This window comes from Dryobates pubescens, chromosome 15 (assembly GCF_014839835.1).
Source record: "Dryobates pubescens isolate bDryPub1 chromosome 15, bDryPub1.pri, whole genome shotgun sequence".
NCBI lineage: Eukaryota > Metazoa > Chordata > Aves > Piciformes > Picidae > Dryobates > Dryobates pubescens.
Genome location: NC_071626.1, coordinates 17802486 through 17822716, shown reverse-complemented (window position 1 = coordinate 17822716; position 20231 = coordinate 17802486). Strand labels below are relative to the sequence as shown.

The 20231-nt window shown below is 52.4% G+C and overlaps 2 protein-coding genes across 2 annotated transcripts; one reads left to right on the top strand and one right to left on the bottom strand.

The window, feature by feature from the left end:
- Window positions 1–73: 73 nt before the first annotated feature.
- Window positions 74–2352, top strand: EMG1 (EMG1 N1-specific pseudouridine methyltransferase). Its single transcript, XM_054167718.1, has 6 exons — window positions 74–285; window positions 365–466; window positions 827–968; window positions 1338–1396; window positions 1588–1737; window positions 2074–2352. Exons 1-6 carry the CDS (start codon window positions 157–159, stop codon window positions 2185–2187), a joined length of 696 nt encoding a protein of 231 aa, XP_054023693.1. The 5' UTR covers window positions 74–156; the 3' UTR covers window positions 2188–2352.
- A 159-nt stretch (window positions 2353–2511) lies between these two features.
- On the bottom strand, window positions 2512–20002 carry LPCAT3 (lysophosphatidylcholine acyltransferase 3). Its single transcript, XM_054167710.1, is given in 14 exon segments — window positions 2512–2941; window positions 3042–3168; window positions 3255–3413; window positions 3867–4014; window positions 5190–5356; window positions 5625–5711; window positions 6510–6618; window positions 6994–7172; window positions 9037–9074; window positions 9185–9278; window positions 9430–9536; window positions 9657–9764; window positions 19806–19959; window positions 19961–20002. Coding segments are annotated over 13 exon segments (1509 nt in total). The 3' UTR covers window positions 2512–2941; window positions 3042–3051.
- Between the last annotated feature and the right edge of the window lie 229 nt (window positions 20003–20231).

Sequence of the window (20231 nt, the reverse complement as noted above, 5' to 3'; positions counted from 1 at the left end):
GCAGCTTCCGCCGCCCCTTCCCGCACTGCTCTCCGGAAGTGGGTCCGGCCGGAGGCAGATAGCGACGCGCCCCAAGCGCCATTTTGAGTGGCCGCCGTGGGCAGGGGGCGGCGTGGGGGTGGTGCTGCTGGCGCCGCGCGGTACGGCGGTAACAAAATGGCGTCGCCCAGGCAGCGGCGTGAGGAGGTGGCGGAGGATGAAGATAGTTTGCCTTTGGCCAAGCGACCCCGCGGGCAGCGGCGGCTTTTGGTGGTGCTGGAAGGGGCGAGTCTGGAGACGGTGAAGGTGCGGGCGGTAAGGGGGTCCGGCTGGGCTGAAGGCGGCTGCGGGAGCCTTTGCACACCTGTCTATGCTTTGGCCGTAGGTAGGGAAGACGTTCGAGCTCCTCAACTGCGACAAGCACAAGGCACTGCTGCTACGGAACGGCCGGGACCCCGGGGAGGTGCGGCCCGACATCACCCACCAGGTACGGCAGGATCCGGGCTGTGCCAGCCTGTGCTGCTCGGGGCGCGGCAGAGCCGCCCGGCAGGCGGCTTGCAGAGTGCCCCTCGGGAGCGCCCCTCGGCTCTGGGGCTCTGCCTGCGCCCTCGGAACGTGGGCGAGTTTGGCCTCGTCCGCTGTGCTTGTGGCTTACCAGTTCAGTCGCTGACGGGGGGTGGGATTCCTCTCTCTCGGCACTACGGTGGAGCCGCTGCGGTCAGGTGAATCCCTTCCTGCCTCAGCATTGCTCCCTTCTGTGCTCGAGGGAGCTAACCCTCAACTTTCCCAAGACGCTCTCCTCTTGTGCTTTTTTCTGTTTCCACTAACGTGTGTTTTCCAATTTCAGAGCCTTCTGATGCTCATGGACAGCCCACTGAATCGGGCTGGCCTCCTGCAGGTTTACATCCACACCCAGAAGAATGTTCTAATTGAAGTAAATCCCCAGACTAGGATCCCAAGAACTTTTGATCGGTTCTGTGGTCTCATGGGTAAGTGACTGAAAACGTCTACCTACCACAAAATAATGCAGGGAAGTGGTTGGGAGTGGAGCAGCTTAGGGAAAAGTCAGAAAGTTGCACCAGTGTTCAAAAGGGGAAAGTGAGCAGAGAAACCCCAGAGTGACTCTCCGAGTTTCAGGACGCACAGCCCAACTGTGTGTCATTTAACACAGGGGAGAGTACCTGCATGAGGCTGTGCTAGCAGCAAAATGGCCTGACTCTTTCTTAGGGCTGCTTTAGATGATGCTGGGATTGCTGAAGGGGGGGCTTTTTATCTCCTTCAGCTCAGATCACCAGGTAGGGAGTAGCGTTCCTCCAGCAAGAGAGCAGACAACTCAAGGACTTTTCTTTTCTCGTCAGTTCAGTTGCTGCACAAGCTCAGTGTTCGAGCAGCTGATGGGCCTCAGAAACTGCTGAAGGTAAACACTGCCTGTTCGCAGGTGTGCTGCAACACTCCTGGGCTGCAGCTACTAGGAAGGGAAGGGTGATTTTTGGTTTATGTTTGGGGTTTGGTTTTGTTTGTCGGGGCCGGGTCTTTCTGTACAGGCACTGGCTTTAGCTGCGTGGCAGAGTGTTTAGCTTCTGTACCTCTGTTAACTGCTTTCTGCAGGTGATTAAAAACCCAGTGAGTGATCACCTCCCTGTGGGCTGTATGAAGATGGGGACCTCTTTTGCAGTTCCCCAGGTGTCAGACCTGCGTCAGCTGGTTCCTGCAGCGGAGCCAGTGGCCATTGTTGTGGGAGCTTTTGCCCACGGTTCAGTAAGTGCACCCATCCCTCACTTGGGGGTGTAAAAACCTTTACCAGCATGGATTTTGGTCTTGTTTATGAGTAAGGGTGGTTTTTTTTTTTTCTTCTTTCTTTTTTTCAGCATGGTCCCCTCTGTCCTTCCCCCCTTTTCACTCTCCCTAGGTGGGTTTGTCAAAATAAGGCTGTTTTTCAACACCTGACACTTTTATCCCTCCCAAGAGGGAGAAATGAAGGGCTGGCACTTGTCCTGCTGGAAAATACTCTGCCTCCCTACCTGAGACAGATGGGACTAAGTGAGAACTTGGAGCATGATATGGAGTTTTTTTTTCCCCTTTGTCTTCCCCCAGGTCAGTGTTGACTACACAGAAAAGATGATCTCCATCAGCAACTATCCCCTCTCTGCTGCCTTGACCTGTGCCAAAATTACTACTGCCTTTGAGGAAGCCTGGGGAGTAGTGTGAGCATCTGCTGCTACTGCTGGCAGGGTGGACTTCTGTACAGTGATTCCATACTTCTGGAAGGACTCTTTTTACTTAGGTGTTGATGTGGTGCAACTTGGGCTCTTGAGGGGAAAAGGCTTCAGTTTCATCCTTGTAGCACTCCTGGCACAATGAGACTTTAAAGGGACTGCCCACCGACTTCTTTCTCCTATTAAAGGTCACTTTTGTGAAGAGTGCTTGTGTATTTTACTTGCATGTCTCACACATGAGCAGGCTCAGTCCCCTTCAGAGCAGGGACTCGGCCCAAGTTTGACCTGGAACCGAAATTCTCACCCCTGCAGCTGATGTCGCTCAGTCCTGCAGAATCCCTTTGCTGGATGGGGTGGTGTGCCACACTTCACACTCCCACACCGAGGCACTCGAGAGGAAAGGAGCTGAAGCCGATATGAAAAATACCAGGAGCAATTTTTATCTCGGATGACAAACGTAGAAAAGTCAGAAGGTGGCTGCAGCCCGATCCGCCCGGGAGCGCTTCGCAATCGTCTGGTACCGGCAGAGCCACGAGTGTCCACTGGAGGGCGGCAGAGAGATAAGGCAACAGGCGGAGGGTGGGGAGCGGGGAGCCTCGCTCCGGGCCTCCTGCAGGGGCTGGGGCCCTGCGCTTCCTCCTTCCCCCTCCTCGCGTTGGATCCAAGTCGTACGGCACGGCAAAGTTGGCAGGTGACTCTGCTCCGGAGGTTGGAATCGACTCCTACAAATGCACAGGTGGTACAATCTGGGGGAAAGAGCGCTTGGTTTGACCTTGGGATGGGGGCACAGTGCTGCCCTGCTTCCCCTCCCCAGTGCCAGAGGGGCTTCTCGGAGTGCAGCCTCACCTTTTGGCTGTTACTCTGCTCTCTTTAGCTTTTCTTTCCGTGGCACAAGCGATCTGCGGATGTAAGGCATCGCCAGGAGTAAGGTGAGGAAAAGCACGTGTCCACAGAAATAAACAGACCTGTACACCTGTGAAGAGAGAGGCAGGGGAGAGGAGCACTCAGCACATGTGAGATGGGGTGGAGGGAGAGGGAGGGGCTGGGGCTATGGAATACCTTCATCCATTTGTCCCAGGTGAAAAGGCAAAATGGCACCAGAGAGTAACCCATGAACATCCAGTGGTTGGCCTGCTGCAGCACATAGAAGAGGGGCCTCAAGGCAGTGATGGAGGCCAAGGTGTTGAGAGGAGGGCTGTCCTGGATCAGGTTGATAATCTGAAAAACACAATTCCCATCAGTCAGATGTCCTGTGGCTACACCTGCAGGCTCTGCCACCAAAGCTACCTGCCCAGCTGGATCAGAGTCGTTTTGGGTAGCTGTTAAATAGCTTCTTTAGCCAAGTGCCCCTTCCTGTTTCAAGGATAGTTTGAAAAACCCCAGTTTAAAGATGGAATGGTGTTCCTTCAGTACTGGGAATTCAGCTTGTGCTTATCCTCTACTCTTTCCAGCTGCCAGGCACTTCAGTTGCCCTCTACTATGCCAAGTTCTCCACTTCTGCAACATATTTATGGCAGAAGCCAACAACCCACCAAACTCTTGAGAACAAAACCATGTTATGCTTGAAAATCCATTCCACAGGGAGTGGCTGCTTTTCATACTTCATACTGGAGACTGCTGAGGAAAGCCCAACACAGGGCTTCCCACCCTGGTATGGAACTAGAAGCTCACCTGTCTCTCAACGATGACTATGAGCAGCTCCATCTGAAAGCACACCAGGTAGCCAGAGTGCAGCCCGTGCCAGATGGCCAGGAAGAACAGGGCCAGTGCCTGGGACAGCAATTTGTTACCCAGGAACTTCAGACGCTTGAAGATGTAGCTGGAGCAGAGAAGAAACACAGTGCTTAGAGGTTGTGAGTCCTCCCCCCTCCATGGCGGTGTGCAGGGCCCAAGGGACACACCCTGTGATGACACCAAGAGAGCTCCCCTCACTACAGCAAAAATCATCTCAGCCTTTGTCGTAAATCTGCTGCTGGGGAGAGAGGCTTTGACCAACAGCACAAGTCCAGATTGTCATAGAATGTGAGGGCTTGCAAGGGACCTCCAGAGATCATCCAGTCCAAGCCCCCTGCCACAGCAGCATCACCTAGGGCAGGTCACACAGCAACACATCCAGGTGGATGTGTGCTTCTCTGCAGAGAAGCAGACTCCACAAGCTCTCTGGGCAGCCTGCTCCAGGGCTCTGGCACCCTCACAGGGAAACAACTTTCTCCTTAACGTTCCTGTGGAACCTGCTCTGCTCCAGCTTGCACCCATTGCCCCTTGTCCTGTCATTGGACATCCCTGAGCAGAGCCTGGCTCCATCCTCCCCACACTGCCCTTCACACCTTGATCAATATGAATGAGGTCACCCCTCAGGCTGCTCTGCTCCAGGCTAAAGAGCCCCAGCTCCCTCAGCAGGGAGATGTTCCACTGCCTTCATCATCTTTGTGGCTCTGTGCTGGACTCTCAAGCAGTTCCCTGAGGTCCTTCTTGACCTGAGGGGTCCAGAACTGGACACAATATTGCAGACATGGCCTCACCAAGGCAGAGTAAAAGGACAGGAGAACCTCTCTGGCCCTACTCACCACCCCTTCTAATCCACCCCAGGCTGCCCTTGACCTTGGCCACAAGCACACCTTGTATGTTACAGTTCCTTTGTATGTCCCAGCAAGTGCTGAACCCAAACTCAGCTGAGTCATTGCATGAGGAGCACCAAGAGGTGTGATGCAAGAACCAGCTGTTGAAGCAGCTCTGTGGTTGGCTGACAAGGCTGGTCCTATTGTAGCCACTCCTGCTGCCATCAGCTGCTTGCCTGTGGTAATGAGACGCCCTTCCAGACCCAGTGACAAGCTCCGTCCAACCCAGTGACCTTTCCAATGGCACAGCAACAAAGCATGGAAGAAACTGAAGCCTGGCAGATGCTTCCTCTAATGCTCCCTGGCCCCTAAGATCTTGGTTCTGCTGCCCCAGGTGTTAGGCAGGCAGTGCAGAAGGGAGCTGTGTCCTGCTCACCGGGCGACCCAGGCGTTGGTGTTGGTGTTGAAGGAGGCAATGGTCCCCGTGAACAGAGGAGTTGTCTCGTACAGCCACACCTTCATGTTGGCACAGGCATCCCACAGGGGCTTTCCTCTCTCATCCTTCCCGTTGTACCCCAGACCAACCAGGATGCAAACACCTTCCTGTGGGGGAAGATTCACAAGGGAGATGAAGGAAGCAGGGCCGGGGCAGCTCTGACCACGCTGAGCGGACAGCAGCGCTGCGGGTGGAACAAATGGCTGCCGGCTTCCGAGCTGGCCTTGGCCAGCACAGCACGTGCCCCACTGGCCTGCCCTGCTCTCCAGGTGTTTGGATTACTTCCCCTGTGTGCTAAGCCCAGGAGCACATTAGGTGGCTGCTAAGGTACAGCCTCTGTTCATTTCTCCCTCCTCGGGTGCCATCCGGACTCACCGTAACGAGCCAGCAAGTGACGTATTTGTAGAGGATGACTTTGCCCCAGATCATGATGTAGCCACAGCGGAACCAGAGAGGCTTCTCCTGCAGACACAAGGGGGAAACAGAATGGAAACTAAAACTGCAGTTGAGGGGCAGTAACAAGAGGAGGTGAATGAGATCTCGTCACTTTCTGTTTGAGGCTGATGCTGTGTTGGCGCTGCTGCGTGGGCTGGGCTGCTGGAGCCCGCTTGCTTGTGCAAACACACATCCTTCTGCCTCTGGTGACACTGGGCCACACTGTAGAATTCACACCCTCATTTCACAGCACCACAGAATGTCAGAGGTTGGAAAGGATGTGCCAAAACATCCCTGAGCAGAGCCTGGCTCCATCCTTCCCACGCTGCCCTGCACATCTTGATCAACATGAATGAGGTCACCCCTCAGGCTCCTCTGCTCCAAGCTAAAGAGCCCCAGCTCCCTCAGCCTTTCCTCAGCAGGGAGATGTTCCACTGCCTTCAGCATCTTTGTGTCTCTGTGCTGGACTCTCTCAAGCAGTTCCCTGAGGTCCTTCTTGACCTGAATTGGACACAATATTCCAGATGTGGCCTCACCAGGGCAGAGTAGAGGGGCAGGAGAACTTCCCTGGACCTACTCACCACCCCTTGCCTAATCCACTCCAGGATGCCCTTGGCCTGTGGCCCTTGCCACAAGGGCACATTGCAAGTTACTCCAGTGAAGTTCTTTGCATGTGATGCTGAAATGGAAGGTCATCAGCAGGTTGGAAACACCAAACCCAAAAGGTAGCAACTAGATCAATTCTCTAGACTTAATTCCCTAAATCCAGTGCCCATTAGACAATGGAATCCTTCCCCACCCCCAAGCTGTCAAATGAATCCATACCATGTAATCATCTGAGATGAGGTAGTCATCAGAGATATATGGGCTTGCCAAGGTATAGGTCACGAGAAACACCAGACCCAAACTCAGGCGCTTGAGAGCAGGCACAAAACTGGGAATCAAAATAAGCAGGTCACAGAAAAGCCTTCAGAAGACAACATCAAACTCATCACTTTAAAAACAGAAGGAGAAAAGAGGAGGCAGGGGAGAGAGCAATAGGGAGCCACCACATTCACTGCAGCAGATAGCTCTGTTGGGAAGCTGAGGTGCTGACTTGCCCAGGTTGGGACCAAGTCAGATGGTTGATATTCATGCTCTGGAGCAATGCTAGGCCATTGTTCAGAGAGATCTGAGCAGCTCATGGGAAATAACCTCGTCTCAGTAATCACTTCTGGCCACACTAGGTGTCCAGCTAAGAAGGCCTTCTGCTGCAGGGAACACGTGGAGGGAGCTTAGGGAGGCGAGGAGCTCAGGAGCTTTTCATTACCTGTTGGGTCTCTGGCCTTGGACGTCAGTCATCTCACCCCTTGCCAGTTTCTGATAGTCTGTCATGGAGAACTGAGGCCCCACCATGAAGGCACCATAGAAATAGGAGAATCCTGAGACCTCCAGCAAGGCAGGAACGCCCCGGACAGCAAATCGCTGCTGCTCAGGGGTCAGGAACTCCTGTTCCAAAGGGAGTGGCGTTAACATCATCCTGGGGATCTCACCCTAGCTCTGGATCTTACCTTCTCAGCCCCACCTCCTTACCCTTCTCTGTTCTTGCTCTCTCTCCATGGATATGGAACTTTCCACTTGGTCCTTCCCTTCCATTCCTTTCCCCAGCCCCCCCCAACCCCTCTAAACAGCAACAAGATCCAGTGGTTGAAGCCACCTGCAGAGCCCTCTGTTCCCAAATCAACCCCAGAGATGGAAGGGATCTACTGATGCACAGCCCTGCCATCACAGCAGGCACAGCAAAGCACTGCCTCTGACCCATGCCAGCCCCTGACTGCACCTGCAGGGACTCTTAACACCACCTTTGTCCTACAGTTCCTACTTCTTGATGCCAGAATTCATTGTCTTTTAAATGCTTGAAACTTCAGCCTAGGAAGCTTCAGCTCCACCTTGATTTCTTGAAGGCAGCAGTGACTCTGTGGATGCTAAAGACTCAGGCCCCAAGCAGGAGGTGGGGAATAGAGATCACAGTAACTAAGGTTGGAAGAGACCCCAAGGATCATCAAGTCCAACCTGTTCCAACAGACCTCACAACTAGACCATGACACCAAGTGCCACGTCCAATCTCCCCTTGAACACCTCCAGGGACGGCGACTCCACCACCTCCCTGGGCAGCCCATTCCAATGACGAATGACTCGCTCAGTGAAGAACTTTTTCCTCACCTCGAGTCTAAACCTCCCCTGGCACAGCTTGAGACTGTGTCCTCTTGTTCTGGTGCTGGTTGCCTGGGAGAAGAGACCAACCCCCTCCTGTCTACAACCACCTTTCAGGTAGTTGTAGAGGGCAATGAGGTCACCTCTGATCCTTCTCTTCTCCAGGCTAAACAATCCCAGCTCCCTCAGCCTCTCCTCACAGGGCTGTGCTCAAGGCCTCTCCCCAGCCTCGTTGCCCTTCTCTGGACATGTTCAAGTGTCTCGATGTCCTTCTTAAACTGAGGGGCCCAGAACTGGACACAGTACTCAAGGTGTGGCCTAACCAATGCAGAGTCCAGGGGCACAATGACCTCCCTGCTCCTGCTGGCCACACTATTCTTGATGCAGGCCAGGATGCCATTGGCCCTCTTGGCCACCTGGGCACACTGCTGGCTCATACTTTTAGGATTAAGAGGAGGATTAAGAGACTGCAGCAAGTGCTCTCCCATGTGCTGTGCAACTTCTCTCCATTTCATCTGCCCTACACACAGGGCCCTAACAGATGCTAAAGAGCAACCATTCCCAGAGATGTGGTAAAGGGAACTGAGATCCATGGAAAGTGAGACCCAGTGCTGATGGTCTGCAGCTTAAAGGTACACTACTGACAAGCTAGAGAAGGGCAGGTTTAGACTGAGTATCAGGAAGAAGTGCTTCACTATGAGGGTGGTGGAACACTGGAACAGGCTGCCTAGGGAGGTGGTTGATGCCCCTTCCCTGCAGATACTCAAGGTGAGGCTCAACAAGGCCCTGGGCAACCTGACCTAGTTGAGGATGTCCCTGCTGAGGTCCCTTCCAGCCTGGACCATTCTATGATTCTATGGCAAGACACAGCACTGGGGATCCACAGCAACAGATCTGGGGGAAGGAGGTGGGGGGGGATTTGGAAGGGAACAGAAAAATATTCCAGTGTGACCGGAGAGCTATTTTGTCCATCTCTGATCACTGCTCTGTTCCAAACAACTGCTTTCCACTACAGCATTTGGTGCTCTCAGACACTCATGGAGGCTCCCCTCTCAGCTATGGCTTTTACCAGAAATTAATGCAGCTGGCTAACTCACATCCTTTGAGCTCACTGGAATAGCACTGAGGAGGAAGGAATGAGAAGCGGTGTCCTACTCACCGGATCTTTTCCTCCATCGTAGTAATCGATGGCCAGACCTAGAGGTGAGAAACACTTGTTGGAGGCCCTGGGCTGGGCTGGTTGGGCTGAACAAGCAGTCCTCTCTTCCCTGAGGCATGCCTTGCCATAGGAGGGAGGTGTCACTCACCAATCAGCTTGAGTGTTAAGACACAGTGTGGCATTGTCCACTTGATGTCGTAGTGCTCGGTGGCTGTGCAGTAGTAGCCAGCCATAAGGTATGTCTGAAAGAAACCATTGTGTGGGTTATCCAAACTAATTCCTCCAGCTGCTTTTGATCTGTCTCCACTCTTCCACCCACAGTTGCTCCTGGGAAATGCAAAACTGATCAGGGGTCTCCCTTCTACAAACCAATGCAGTAAGAAAGAGCTTTACCATCTGAAAGCAGAAGGTGGTCAAGACGGCAGTGACTGTGCGACCCATGAGTCTCAGTATGAGGAACTGGATTAGGACACAGAGCAGGGAATGAAAACAATGCATCCCTGTGGGACAGGAAAGAGGGACAGGGATTAAACAGAAAGTGCATCTTCCCCACTACAGGCCCTCCCACACCACAGCATGTCCTAGGCTAGGCAGCTCTTCTCTTCCCAAATGCAGCTTACCAAAATTGAAGTAAGCAATTGAGAGTCCTGTGAACACATTGTAGAGATGGATGAGGTAGGTCTCCTTCTGGAAGAGGAAATAGCGCTGGAACAAGGCAAAAGGATATCCTGAGGGGAAAAAAGACACAGGAAAAAGACGAGGGAGTTGTAGATCAGTGAAGAAAAGCACTTGTAATAGTCCATAGAACCACATAACTGTTGAGGTTGGAAGAGTCCTTTGAGGTCATCAAGCCCAACCACTTGCCTGAAGCTCACAATCTCACCACAGCTGCTAAGCTGGCCAAGGCTCTGAGCAAGCTCATCTAGTGAAGGATGTCCCTGCTGACTGCAGGGGGGTTGGACTAGATGAGCTTTGAATGTCCCTTCCAACTCAAGCCATTCCATGATTTAATGCATGGTAGCTCCTAGTCTAACTCAAGGACACCTCCTGATTATTCATCTGCGGCTGCAGTGAGCAGCAAACATTTAGGAAGCACTCTGGTAGCACAGCCAAGCCAGGAGGAGAGGAAATGATTTTGAATTGCCACATATTAGACAACAGATATCTTCTGGTTTCATACTTGTTGACCCAGTAGGAGGAGTTGTCCATCTTGGGAGTATCTGAAGTCTGTTCACCCAGCTCCTGCTCCTGGAGGCCTGTGCACAAGGAGCTCAACTGGGACAGTAAAAGCAACTTTACTGCTGGCACTTTGTGACTTCTTATTTTGCAAGCTCCTGTTCTGTTACCTTGATTAAAAACAAACCCAAACCATCTCTTCTACCAAAAAAAAAAAAAAAAAGAAGAAAAGGAAAAGAAGAAAAAAAGAGAGAACTCCTCACATGCTACAAAGCTGGCATCCATACTGCTCATGAGCCTGGCTGAAACCTGCAGCCGTGGATGCACCGCTGCTCCCTGCACCCCTGGAGCAACAGCAGTGGGCAGCCACACTCTTCATGGAGGAGCAATGAAAGCTGCTGAAATGCAGCTTTGGTCTGCAAGCATTGGATGGGGGGAAGGTTCCCAGTTAGCAAGGCCAAATCTGGTCACTACAGGGAACAGGAATGAGCAACTCTCTCACCTTGTGTAAAATAACACGGCTGCAGTCTGTCAGGGCTAACAGGCTGAGGTGTGACTAAGACATTTCTTAAGGTCCTCTCCTTCCCTCAAATCCCTTGGGAGAGAGTCCCAGAGTTTGGGACCTTGGGGCTCCCTTCTATATCCCAAACTGCTGCACATTCTGCTCAGCTCAGAGGCGTACCTGCTGCTTCTTGAAACCAAGCTGCTGCTCCCCCCTGCCTTGGCCTCTTGCCGCCCCTCTTTTGGTCTTCCCTACCTCCTTGTTCCCCTTCCTTTCTCTCATGTTCCTTGCTGGTTTCCATGCCACAGGCTGCTTTCCTGGTCCAAGTGGCAGCCAGTCCTACATACCACAGCCCTTCACCCGCAGAGCCTGGCAACCTCGCTCCTGCTCATCCAGCCTGCTCTTCCCTCCTGCAGCAGCAGCTCCAAACTGCCTTACAAGATGCCTTCCCCAAGCCATCCCTTTCCCTTCCTGCTCCTCCATGCTTTTTACACAGCCTTTTTGTTGGCTGACATGCACTTCTGTCCTGTTCCCCCACCGCTTCCCTGAGCACCAGCTGGGAGGGAAAGAGGTAACTGGCAAAGAGCATGGGCTCTCTGGGGAGGCAGGAATAACTCCCCGAATTAGAGCAATCCAGGTGGTTTAGTGACTCACAGAACCACAGACTGCTAGGGGCTGGAGGGCACCTCCAACGATCACCCAGTCCAGTCCCCCTGCCAGAGCAGTATCACCTAGGGCAGGTCACACAGGAACACATCCAGGTGGTTTGGAATATCTCCAGAGAGGGAGATGCCACTGCCCTGCCGGGCAGCCTGCTCCAGTGTTCTGTCACACTCACAGTGAAAAGTTTTTGTCCTCCTGTTTCCATGGAATTTCCTATGCCTCGACTTCCACCCACTGCCCCTTGTCCTGTCACTGGGCATCACCCAGCAGAGCCTGGCTCCATCTTCTTGGCACTCACCCTTTATGTATTTATAAACATTCATGAGGTCACTCCCTAGTCTCCTGCTCTCCAAGCCGAAGAGCCCCAGCTCCCTCACTCTGCCCTCCTAAGGAAGATGCTCCGCTCCCCTAATAATTTTTGTGGCTCTGTGCTGGACCCTGAGGTCCTTCTTGACCTGGGGGGCCCAGGACTGGACACAACATTCCAGATGTGGCCTCACCAGGGCAGAGTAAAGGCGGAGCAGAACCTCTCTTGACCTACTAACCCCAGCCCTTCTAATCCACCCCAGAATGGCGCTGGCCGTCTTGGCCACAAGAGCACATTGCTAGCTCATGGTCAACCTTCCATCCACTAGGACTCCCAGGTCCTTTCCCCCTTATTTATTACATAAAGCAGTTTGGTTTCCCAGGCTTCCAGTGAGAAATACACAGAGGAGGGTTCTTTCTTTCACGTGCCAATTTTCCTGCTGAAGTTTAACGGTGGTTAAAAACTTCAGCATGAAAAAAATTGGCATGTGGAAAAAACCAAACCCAACAACAACAACAAACCAACATTAACAGCTGGCTTTGTGAAATGAAAAGTGGTTAAAGAAAAAAAAACATAGATCAAAAGTCCAAGTGCTGTGGTTTACTGTGAAAAAAAATGTTTCTCCCCTTTTCAGCAAGAGGGAGAAAAATCAGATCACAAATACCAAAAGCTCAATGTCTTGCTGTCTGTCAATAGGTACAGGTTTTAAAGTGCACTGGCAAGGGTTTCCCTCTCTCACCAAAAGAAACACCATTCTGCAAAACATTCCAGTTCAGTGTGTCCAGTTCTGGGCCCTTCAGCTTAAGAAGGATGCTGAGACACTTGAACGTGTCCAGAGAAGGGCAACAAGGCTGGGGAGAGGCCTCGAGCACAGCCCTGGGAGGAGAGGCTGAGGGAGCTGGGGTTGTTTAGCCTGGAGAAGAGGAGGCTCAGGGGTGACCTCATTGCTGTCTACAACTACCTGAAGGGAGGTTGTAGCCAGGAGGGGGTTGGTCTCTTCTTCCAGACAACCAGCACCAGAACAAGAGGACACAGTCTCAGGCTGCGCCAGGAGAAGTTTCAGCTCGAGGTGAGGAGAAAGTTCTTCACAGAGAGAGTTGTTAGCCATTGGAATGTGCTGCCCAGGGACGTGGTGGAGTCACCATCCCTGGAGGTGTTCAAGAGGGGATTGGATGTGGCACTTGGTGCCATGGCTTAGTCATGAGGTCTGTGGTGACAGGTTGGACTTGTTGATCTTTGAGTTCTCTTCCAGCCTTGGTGATACTGTGATTCCATTTTCATGGGGAAAAAAACCCAACCAAGCAAACAACCACCAACCCAACCTGCTTTTCACCTCTGGCCATTTCTGTAGACAGAATTCAATTAGGACTGAATACTGTAATAATGTATTTCAAATCTCTGACAGCCAGAAATTGCACTTCTTTTCTGCCATCCCCAAGCGTTCCTCCTCTCTCAAAGGCCTGCCTCACTTGTCAGGTTCACTCCTTCAAGCTCTACACAGGAGATCCTGCTCTGGCAGCGGGGGTTGGACTGGATGATCATTGGAGGTCCCTTCCAACCCCTGACATTCTGTGATCGCATTGTGGTTTGGGTAATTGTCCTCTGAAGGCAGGAGAATGAGGAGCCCCTGCAAATAGAGAGCTGCTAATGTGCCCAGCAGAGCTGTTTTTAGAAAGCCACAGATCCAACCCCCCGGTGCTGCACTTACACGGTGCTGTTCCAGTTCAAGAGTCGCAAGGACAGCCTGCGTTCTGACTGCCACCGCAACTCCGGCCTGCAATTTAGTTACAGTTTAGCTGCACACCAGATAGTTTTCTCAGCTTTACAACTGGGCCAGTTGCACAACTGCAGGTCTAAAACTTAACTCCCAGCTGGCAGCGGGCACTGACTATTCCGTGGCCATTCCGTGGCCTGTGCACTTTGGAACACTGATAAACTATTAATAACAAGCCATTGCTACTGGGAGCAAAGAGAGGACTCTCACCCCACTGGTGTTCTTGAGGCAGCCTGAATTAGCACAGCAGAAGCAGGGAAGCAGGTTGTGAAGTTATCACTGCCTCCTGGCAAGCTTGCTGTCACACTTGGATACGTCAGCGGCAGGATGCTGTGCTGCTTCGCTTTTGCCATTCAGAAGCAGCAGGACTGGAGCCCCTGCTCCTTGCTGCTGAGGGACGCTGCACAGCAGCCCCCAGTCTGCCAAAGTCCTCTTTCAGAGCCCACTCAGGCAGAGCAGACCAAGGCTGGAGACTGGCTGTAACAGCCCTGGTGAAAACAGAGGTGACCCTCTGCTCCAAAGGCATTCTCCTTGATGGACCACGTTGCTCAAAAGCACTCTGCATGCAGAGCTGATTTTTGCCTCTCTCTACAGAAGAGGATTAGCAACTGATATAAAAGGGACAAATTAGCTGAGACACGCTGCTGCTGCCAAATTCCTCCTGAGATTTGTGGGTTGTGCTCTTTGAACTCCAGAGGAATGAGAGGATGATCTCTGGTTGAGAGAAGCCCAGCACTGGAAGCAAAGGACAAGGTCAGCCTCTTGGCCATAGCCATTGTGGAGACTAACAGCCACTGCACAACACCCAGGCTCAGGTACAAGAGCCAGAGCAGAAGCAGTAAGCGATGAAGAGGCTGGGTCAGGCAGGAGGGAAGTTCTCTGAAGTCCATGCAAAAATAGCACTGTCAAGTTTGCCATCTTGGAGAAAGGGTGCTGAAGATGCCTGTCTTTTTCCAGAGATGATGCTGCAAATAAGAATACCAGAAACATCCTTTTCATCTCTGCTCTCTTTATTCCCCTTTATATGCATCAGCTCTGTTTCATCTTCAAGAGAGCACATGAAACTATTTCTCCCTGTTGCTGATAACTCCACCTCTGTTAACATCCAGCAGATCAGTGCTTTCCATTTTCTGATGGGATGCTAAAACTAAAAGGAAGGGAACAGGGAAAAGAGGTGTTCAAAGAGAAGCCTCACCTGGTGTTTTGATGTCAAAGGAATTCTCTTTACCTATCTGTAATGCTGTAAGTGTCCCACACATTGTGCAACACTGGATGTATACCTGCAGAATCACAGAATTGTTTATGTTGGAAAAGACCTTTAACATCATTAAGTTCAACCATTAAGATCATCAAGCTCTGGAGAAAAGACTTGGGTGTATTGATTGAGGAGAAACTCACCATGAGCTCATGCAGCCCAGAAGGCAGCTGTGTGCTGGGCTGCATCGAGTGTGGGCAGCAGGGCAAGAGGGGATTCTGCCCCTCTGCTCTGCCCTGCTGAGACCCCACCTCCAGTACTGCCTCCAGTTCTGGTGTCCCCAGCATACGGACACAGAGCTGTTGGAGTGAGTCCAGAGGAAGACAGAGACATGATCCAAGGGCTGGAGCACTTCTGCTGGGAGGACAGGCTGAGGGAGCTGGGGTTGCTCAGCCTGGAGAAGAATCCAGGGCACACCTTAGAGCTGCCTTCCAGTACCTGAAGTGATCCTACAGGAAGGCTACAGAGGGACTTTTCATGAGGGTGTCTAGAGACAAAGGGAAATGGTCTGAAGCTGAGGGAGAGCAGGGTTAGACTGGAGCTGAGGAAGAAGTTCTTCAGTACAAGAAACAGGCTTCCCTGGTTGTGGATGCCTCCTCCTTGGGGGCATTAAAGGCCAGCCTGGATGAGGCTTTGAGCAGCTAAGCCTAGCTGAGAGGTGTCCCTGCCCATGGCAGGGAAGCTGGAACAGATGATCTCTGAAGTCCCTTCCAGCTGAAGCCGTTCTGTGAGTATTTTAACTCAGTTTAGGAGTGTACTTTTAAAGGCCACTTACAGTGCTTTAGTTTGCACAGCAGAACTGTCCCAAAGTATGTGAACAGAGCTCTCCTCAGCAGAAACTGAACTGGAAATGCACTCCAGTGGGTGCTCAGCTCCTGAGACCAGGCTGAAACAAGTCCAAAGCAAACAGACAAACAGCTCTGCAGATCTGCTCCTACTGCAGTGTTTGGCCTGCAGACAGAGTAAGTGTGCAGCACTCTTCTCTGGGCGGCGCTCTCTTCTATTGCTATTACTTCAGGAGTAAGATGTATTTGAAGTTGAGAGTTTAAACAAGGCAGCACATGAATGCTGTGTGACAGGGCTGGGTTTAGCACCTGTGATGGGATGGTGCTGCCTCTTACAGCTTCTCCCACCCCTATGCCCATTCAAAAAAGTTATTTCCTCCCCTTCAGTGAGGCTCTTGCTTGGCTGACCAGCTGGGAACCTGACAGGGGTAAGTCACCACCTACGGTGACCACAGGGAGAATTTCACTGAGCTTAAAAATCTTCAGGACAGAGAGAGCAGGAATATGCACAGCATGTAAGGCAAATGGTGAGGTGGGTGAGGACATGGGACCACTTGCAAGCAAAGCAGATGGTTTCTGGCACCTGTTCAGTAGGAACGTGATGCTTTCTGCAGGCCACTGCTCTGTCTGGAGATGAGGGAACGCTTCCACAGTGCTCTTCTTGGCAGGGATGGCTCAGGGCTCTACACAGTATGTTGGCCCCCTTCCATATTATGCAGCAGACCATGCCAGGTGGGTTGCAGAGCACTGAGTAAGTAGTATGCCCAGATAAGGATCTTCAGTTCTTTATTACCACAGAGCCATGCAACAAATAAGATCAACACAAGTCTTAAATACACAGTGCCACAAGGCCTCCTGTGTCCTGGCTTTCACTTTGAGTGTTCACAGCAGGAGAGAAATCTGCCTCCTTGCAAAGGGAGGACAAGAGCAGCAGCACAGAAACCCTCTCCTCACCTTGACTTCACTGGAGGGGCTCCCTCCTTTTCTCTACCAAGAGGCCAGGACCACACTGGTTCAGCTCACTCACCCTGGCACCTGGGAAGGAAGTCTGCAGGTACACAGCTGAGATCATTACTGTTGCCCATGCTGACCTAAAGACAGAGTTTCTCCTGGGGAAACACTGGGTCCTGCACCTAGTCAAGAACGCAAGGCAGAGCACATCTCTCCAAAGCCATTTTCCTATGACTGACAGACATCAGCATACCACATCTTTTAATGGCAGGCTGCAGGAACTGTGCTTCAAGTCCTGCTGCTGTTGGTGGTGTTGCCAAATGATGTTTATGCAAATCTTCACCCAGGGGAAGCGGGAGGCAAGTTTTCAATCTCGTACAGGCTGCGAAGGGGACGCAACTCCAGCTCTGTTCCTTGCTTCCAAACTGCAGGCTCTATAAAAGGTGCCTCTGATGTAAACACAAAGCTGTGACTGAATTCCCCAGAATTCTCTCAGCAATGTGCTGTTACAATCTTTGCTTGTTCACTGAGGAAATGTGGTGGTGTCCCTTAGGACTACTTCAATTTTTCTTCTTGGTTGCTCTCTTCCCTCCTTTTCTCATTCTCCCCTGTACTTAATCTATTATTTCCCCACTGCCCCAGCAGTGGCAGACTGTTAGCAGTTTAATATTACTTCTTTTGGTGATTCCAGGTCATGGCTATAGGAACACTTATTCTGAATCAAGAGAATCTATTCAGATTATTTCTTCAGCAATAATTCAGCTTTCTCCAGCAATTGGTATAAGGAGTTGCAAAGTCTTTTGCCTCTTCCCCTTTTTTACAGGAGGCTATTTTTACCAGTTTCTGGTGAACTCCTGAACAGTGAAACCCTGGAAACAGCTGTTGCAGTGGAACTGCACAGTGTAGATGGTAAAGTGCACCACATAGGGAGAAAGAGGCAACAGTTTTTGAATTCATCTTTGGAGCAGTGGGCTGCACTTCACCCTCATGATCTTGTTGTGGAGTAACGCAGCAGCATTCGCTGCAGGCAACCAAAGCAACTCTGCTTCTGAATCTCAGCAAATCCCTGAAAGGGAGGAAGTGAAGGAAAAGCCCTGTGTTGGCTGTCCTAATGCCACTGCCAGGTTTTAGAAAGGCCTTTCATTTACACCCCATGCCACCCTGTGCAGTGGGCATCAGTGCTAGCTGCATTACTAACAGGCTTAAGGCTTTCGGTCACATTAAAAGGATTGTGACCTAAGCCACAATTAAATCAACACTTCTTTGCTAGTGCTGGGTTAAGGAACTCTTCTCACTCTCCTCTCAGGTAGCTTTGGAGTGGTGCTTGGCCCTTGCTTTTAATGGAGTGGTATAATGGGTGAGTCATCAAACATTAATCAGAAAAGCTGGAGTTAACCCCCCTCTGTTTGAGTGGTTCAACCTACATGACCTGCAAGAGCACCAAGCTACAGGCAAGGCTGGTTTGCATGCCTTGAAGTCTTCCACTTGAAGTTATGCCTTCAATTGCATCTGATGAAGCAATCCCAAGCTATCAAGAAAGGACAGGGCAAAGTACAGCTCTGTCCCCTGGTGTGGTGGACCTTTCAGGTATGCAAGGGGAAGAGATGCTAGTGGACTCCCAGTCCCTGACTCCTAGGCTTTCAACACAAATTAAAAAGATCCATTAAGACTTTAAATAAATTAGATAGTGGCCTACCTCAGGAAGGTATCTCAGTAGCTTAGTGTCACCACTGTACATGGAACACAACACACAGGACTTTCACACCTAATGACTGTTGGCTGCAGTGGGCATTATCTTCTTGTGGTTCATTTCAAGGAAGTGGTTTGGCTCGCCCACAAGACACTGAGCTGGAAACAGCTCTCCAAGGTTGTGTCCCAGCTTAGTGCTGGTCAGAAGCAAGAAGGAACTCTGACAGCATGTTCAGGGTGCATCCTGCAAAGGCATCATTCTGCTGTAGGTGTTTGCTTCCCCACAGGCATTTTAGCGCCTTGTCTGCATTCACACTTGCTAGACTCGTCCCTTGGCTGGTTCAGTTGACTAACCTGGAAGTAAGCTATCTGCTTTTTCCAGTTTAGGTTTCTGCCAGACAAGTAAATTCAATCAGATTGCAATCAAAGTATCAGAGAAAGAGGTGAGAGCAAGGCAAGTTGGACTTTTCCTGTTCAGCTGCGAGGAGCTGCCAGATTCATTAGCACTGCCTTACGCGTGCGTCCTGTTTATGCCTCCTATTACTTCATTACTTTTTTTGTTTATAGAAGAAGTTTGGTTTAACTCCAGAGAAAAATGTGTATTTCCTTTCTGCTAGGTGATCACACCACTCGAAGCTTTCAGAACCCAACACTTCATTGGTTATCTGCAGAGATTTATTTAGATAGCATGTACAGATACAACTGAATTAATGTTTTGGGAGATACAACCTCCCCCTCAACTGTTAGCCCACATCACAACTCTAGCCCTGCCTTAACCGCCGGCCATGTGATTTAACTATCTCATGTTCAGATAAGCAGAAGCTCCGTGTTTTGCAACGCGCCTCACATTGCAGGTGGATCACAACACCCCAGTTCTTCTGGCTACTGAGCTCGCAGGCTTTGATCACACCACCTGCTAGTCCCTGCGATGACAAGCCACTCCCGCACAGTTCCATGATTCCTGCAGACACTAACGAGGTCTCCTGCCAGAGACCTCCCTGCACTCGGGCAGGGCGAATTCTCGTCGGGGTTGCGAAGCTTCCTAAGGCTGCACCCCTCCAGACACAGGCTCCCGTGTAATTCGATGCACACGAAGCACCTGCCGCTCCCGCAAAGGCAGCGGAACAACTGCAAACAAAGTTCTTGCGCCCAAACGCGCTTCACGACACAGCGCCAAAGCGCACTTGTTTCACAGCACGCCGAACGCCAGCTCCACGGTGACCGGCTCCACAGGTCTGAGAGCCAGGTAGGCTCTCCCCCCCGCCCCAGCCCCGGGACGTGGCGTGCCTGCACCCCTCTCACAGGCAGCCCGCCAGCACCACACCCCGGCTTCCTGCGGCCGGGGAACCCAGCGGCTCGCTTCCCAGCAGATTCTCCCTCTCCACCGGGAGAGCGGGAGGCTCCCGCCCCGACCCACCCTCCGCCGGTCGGGCTGGCCCAGGCCGAGGCGAGGCCGGTTGCGGTCGGGCGTTCGCCCGCCGGCTCCGCGCACACACGTGGCCTGGCACGGCGACGCTGACACAGGTGCGGTTCCGCGCCAGTAAAGCGCTGCCTGGCCCCGGCTTCGTGCAGCGCGGCACGGCGGCTGGGGGTCGCCCGAACCCGCGGCGGGCAGGTTGCCTTGCCCGGGGTGCCAGACCCGTCACTTCAGACCGCCGCACCCTTACCCATCAGGATGGACAGAATGAGGCGCAGCGCCTGTTCCGACGAGCCCAGGGCCTCGGCCAGCTGGGCCAGGCCCCAGCCGGACCCCGTCACCGCCATCTTCTCCCCCGGCCGCCCCGCCGGCCGGTAGCTCCTCGAACCCGGCAGCAGCACCAGCCACCGCAGCCCCCGCACCGTTCGCGGCCCCCTCCGCGCCCATTGGCTGCGCCGGGCCGGCCACGCCCCCCCGCCGCCTCCGATTGGGCAGGCGGTGGCAGCGGGGCAGGGCCTTGCGCTCACTAAGGCAAAGGTTACCCCACGAGGGGGCGGTGCCGCGGGGGCCGGCCCCGTCAGCAGCTGATTGGGCAAAGCGCTTCCGAAGGCGGGGCTTCAACGGGGAAGCGGAGGCGGGGCCAGTCAGGGCGAGGCGGAACCCGGTTTCTAATTGG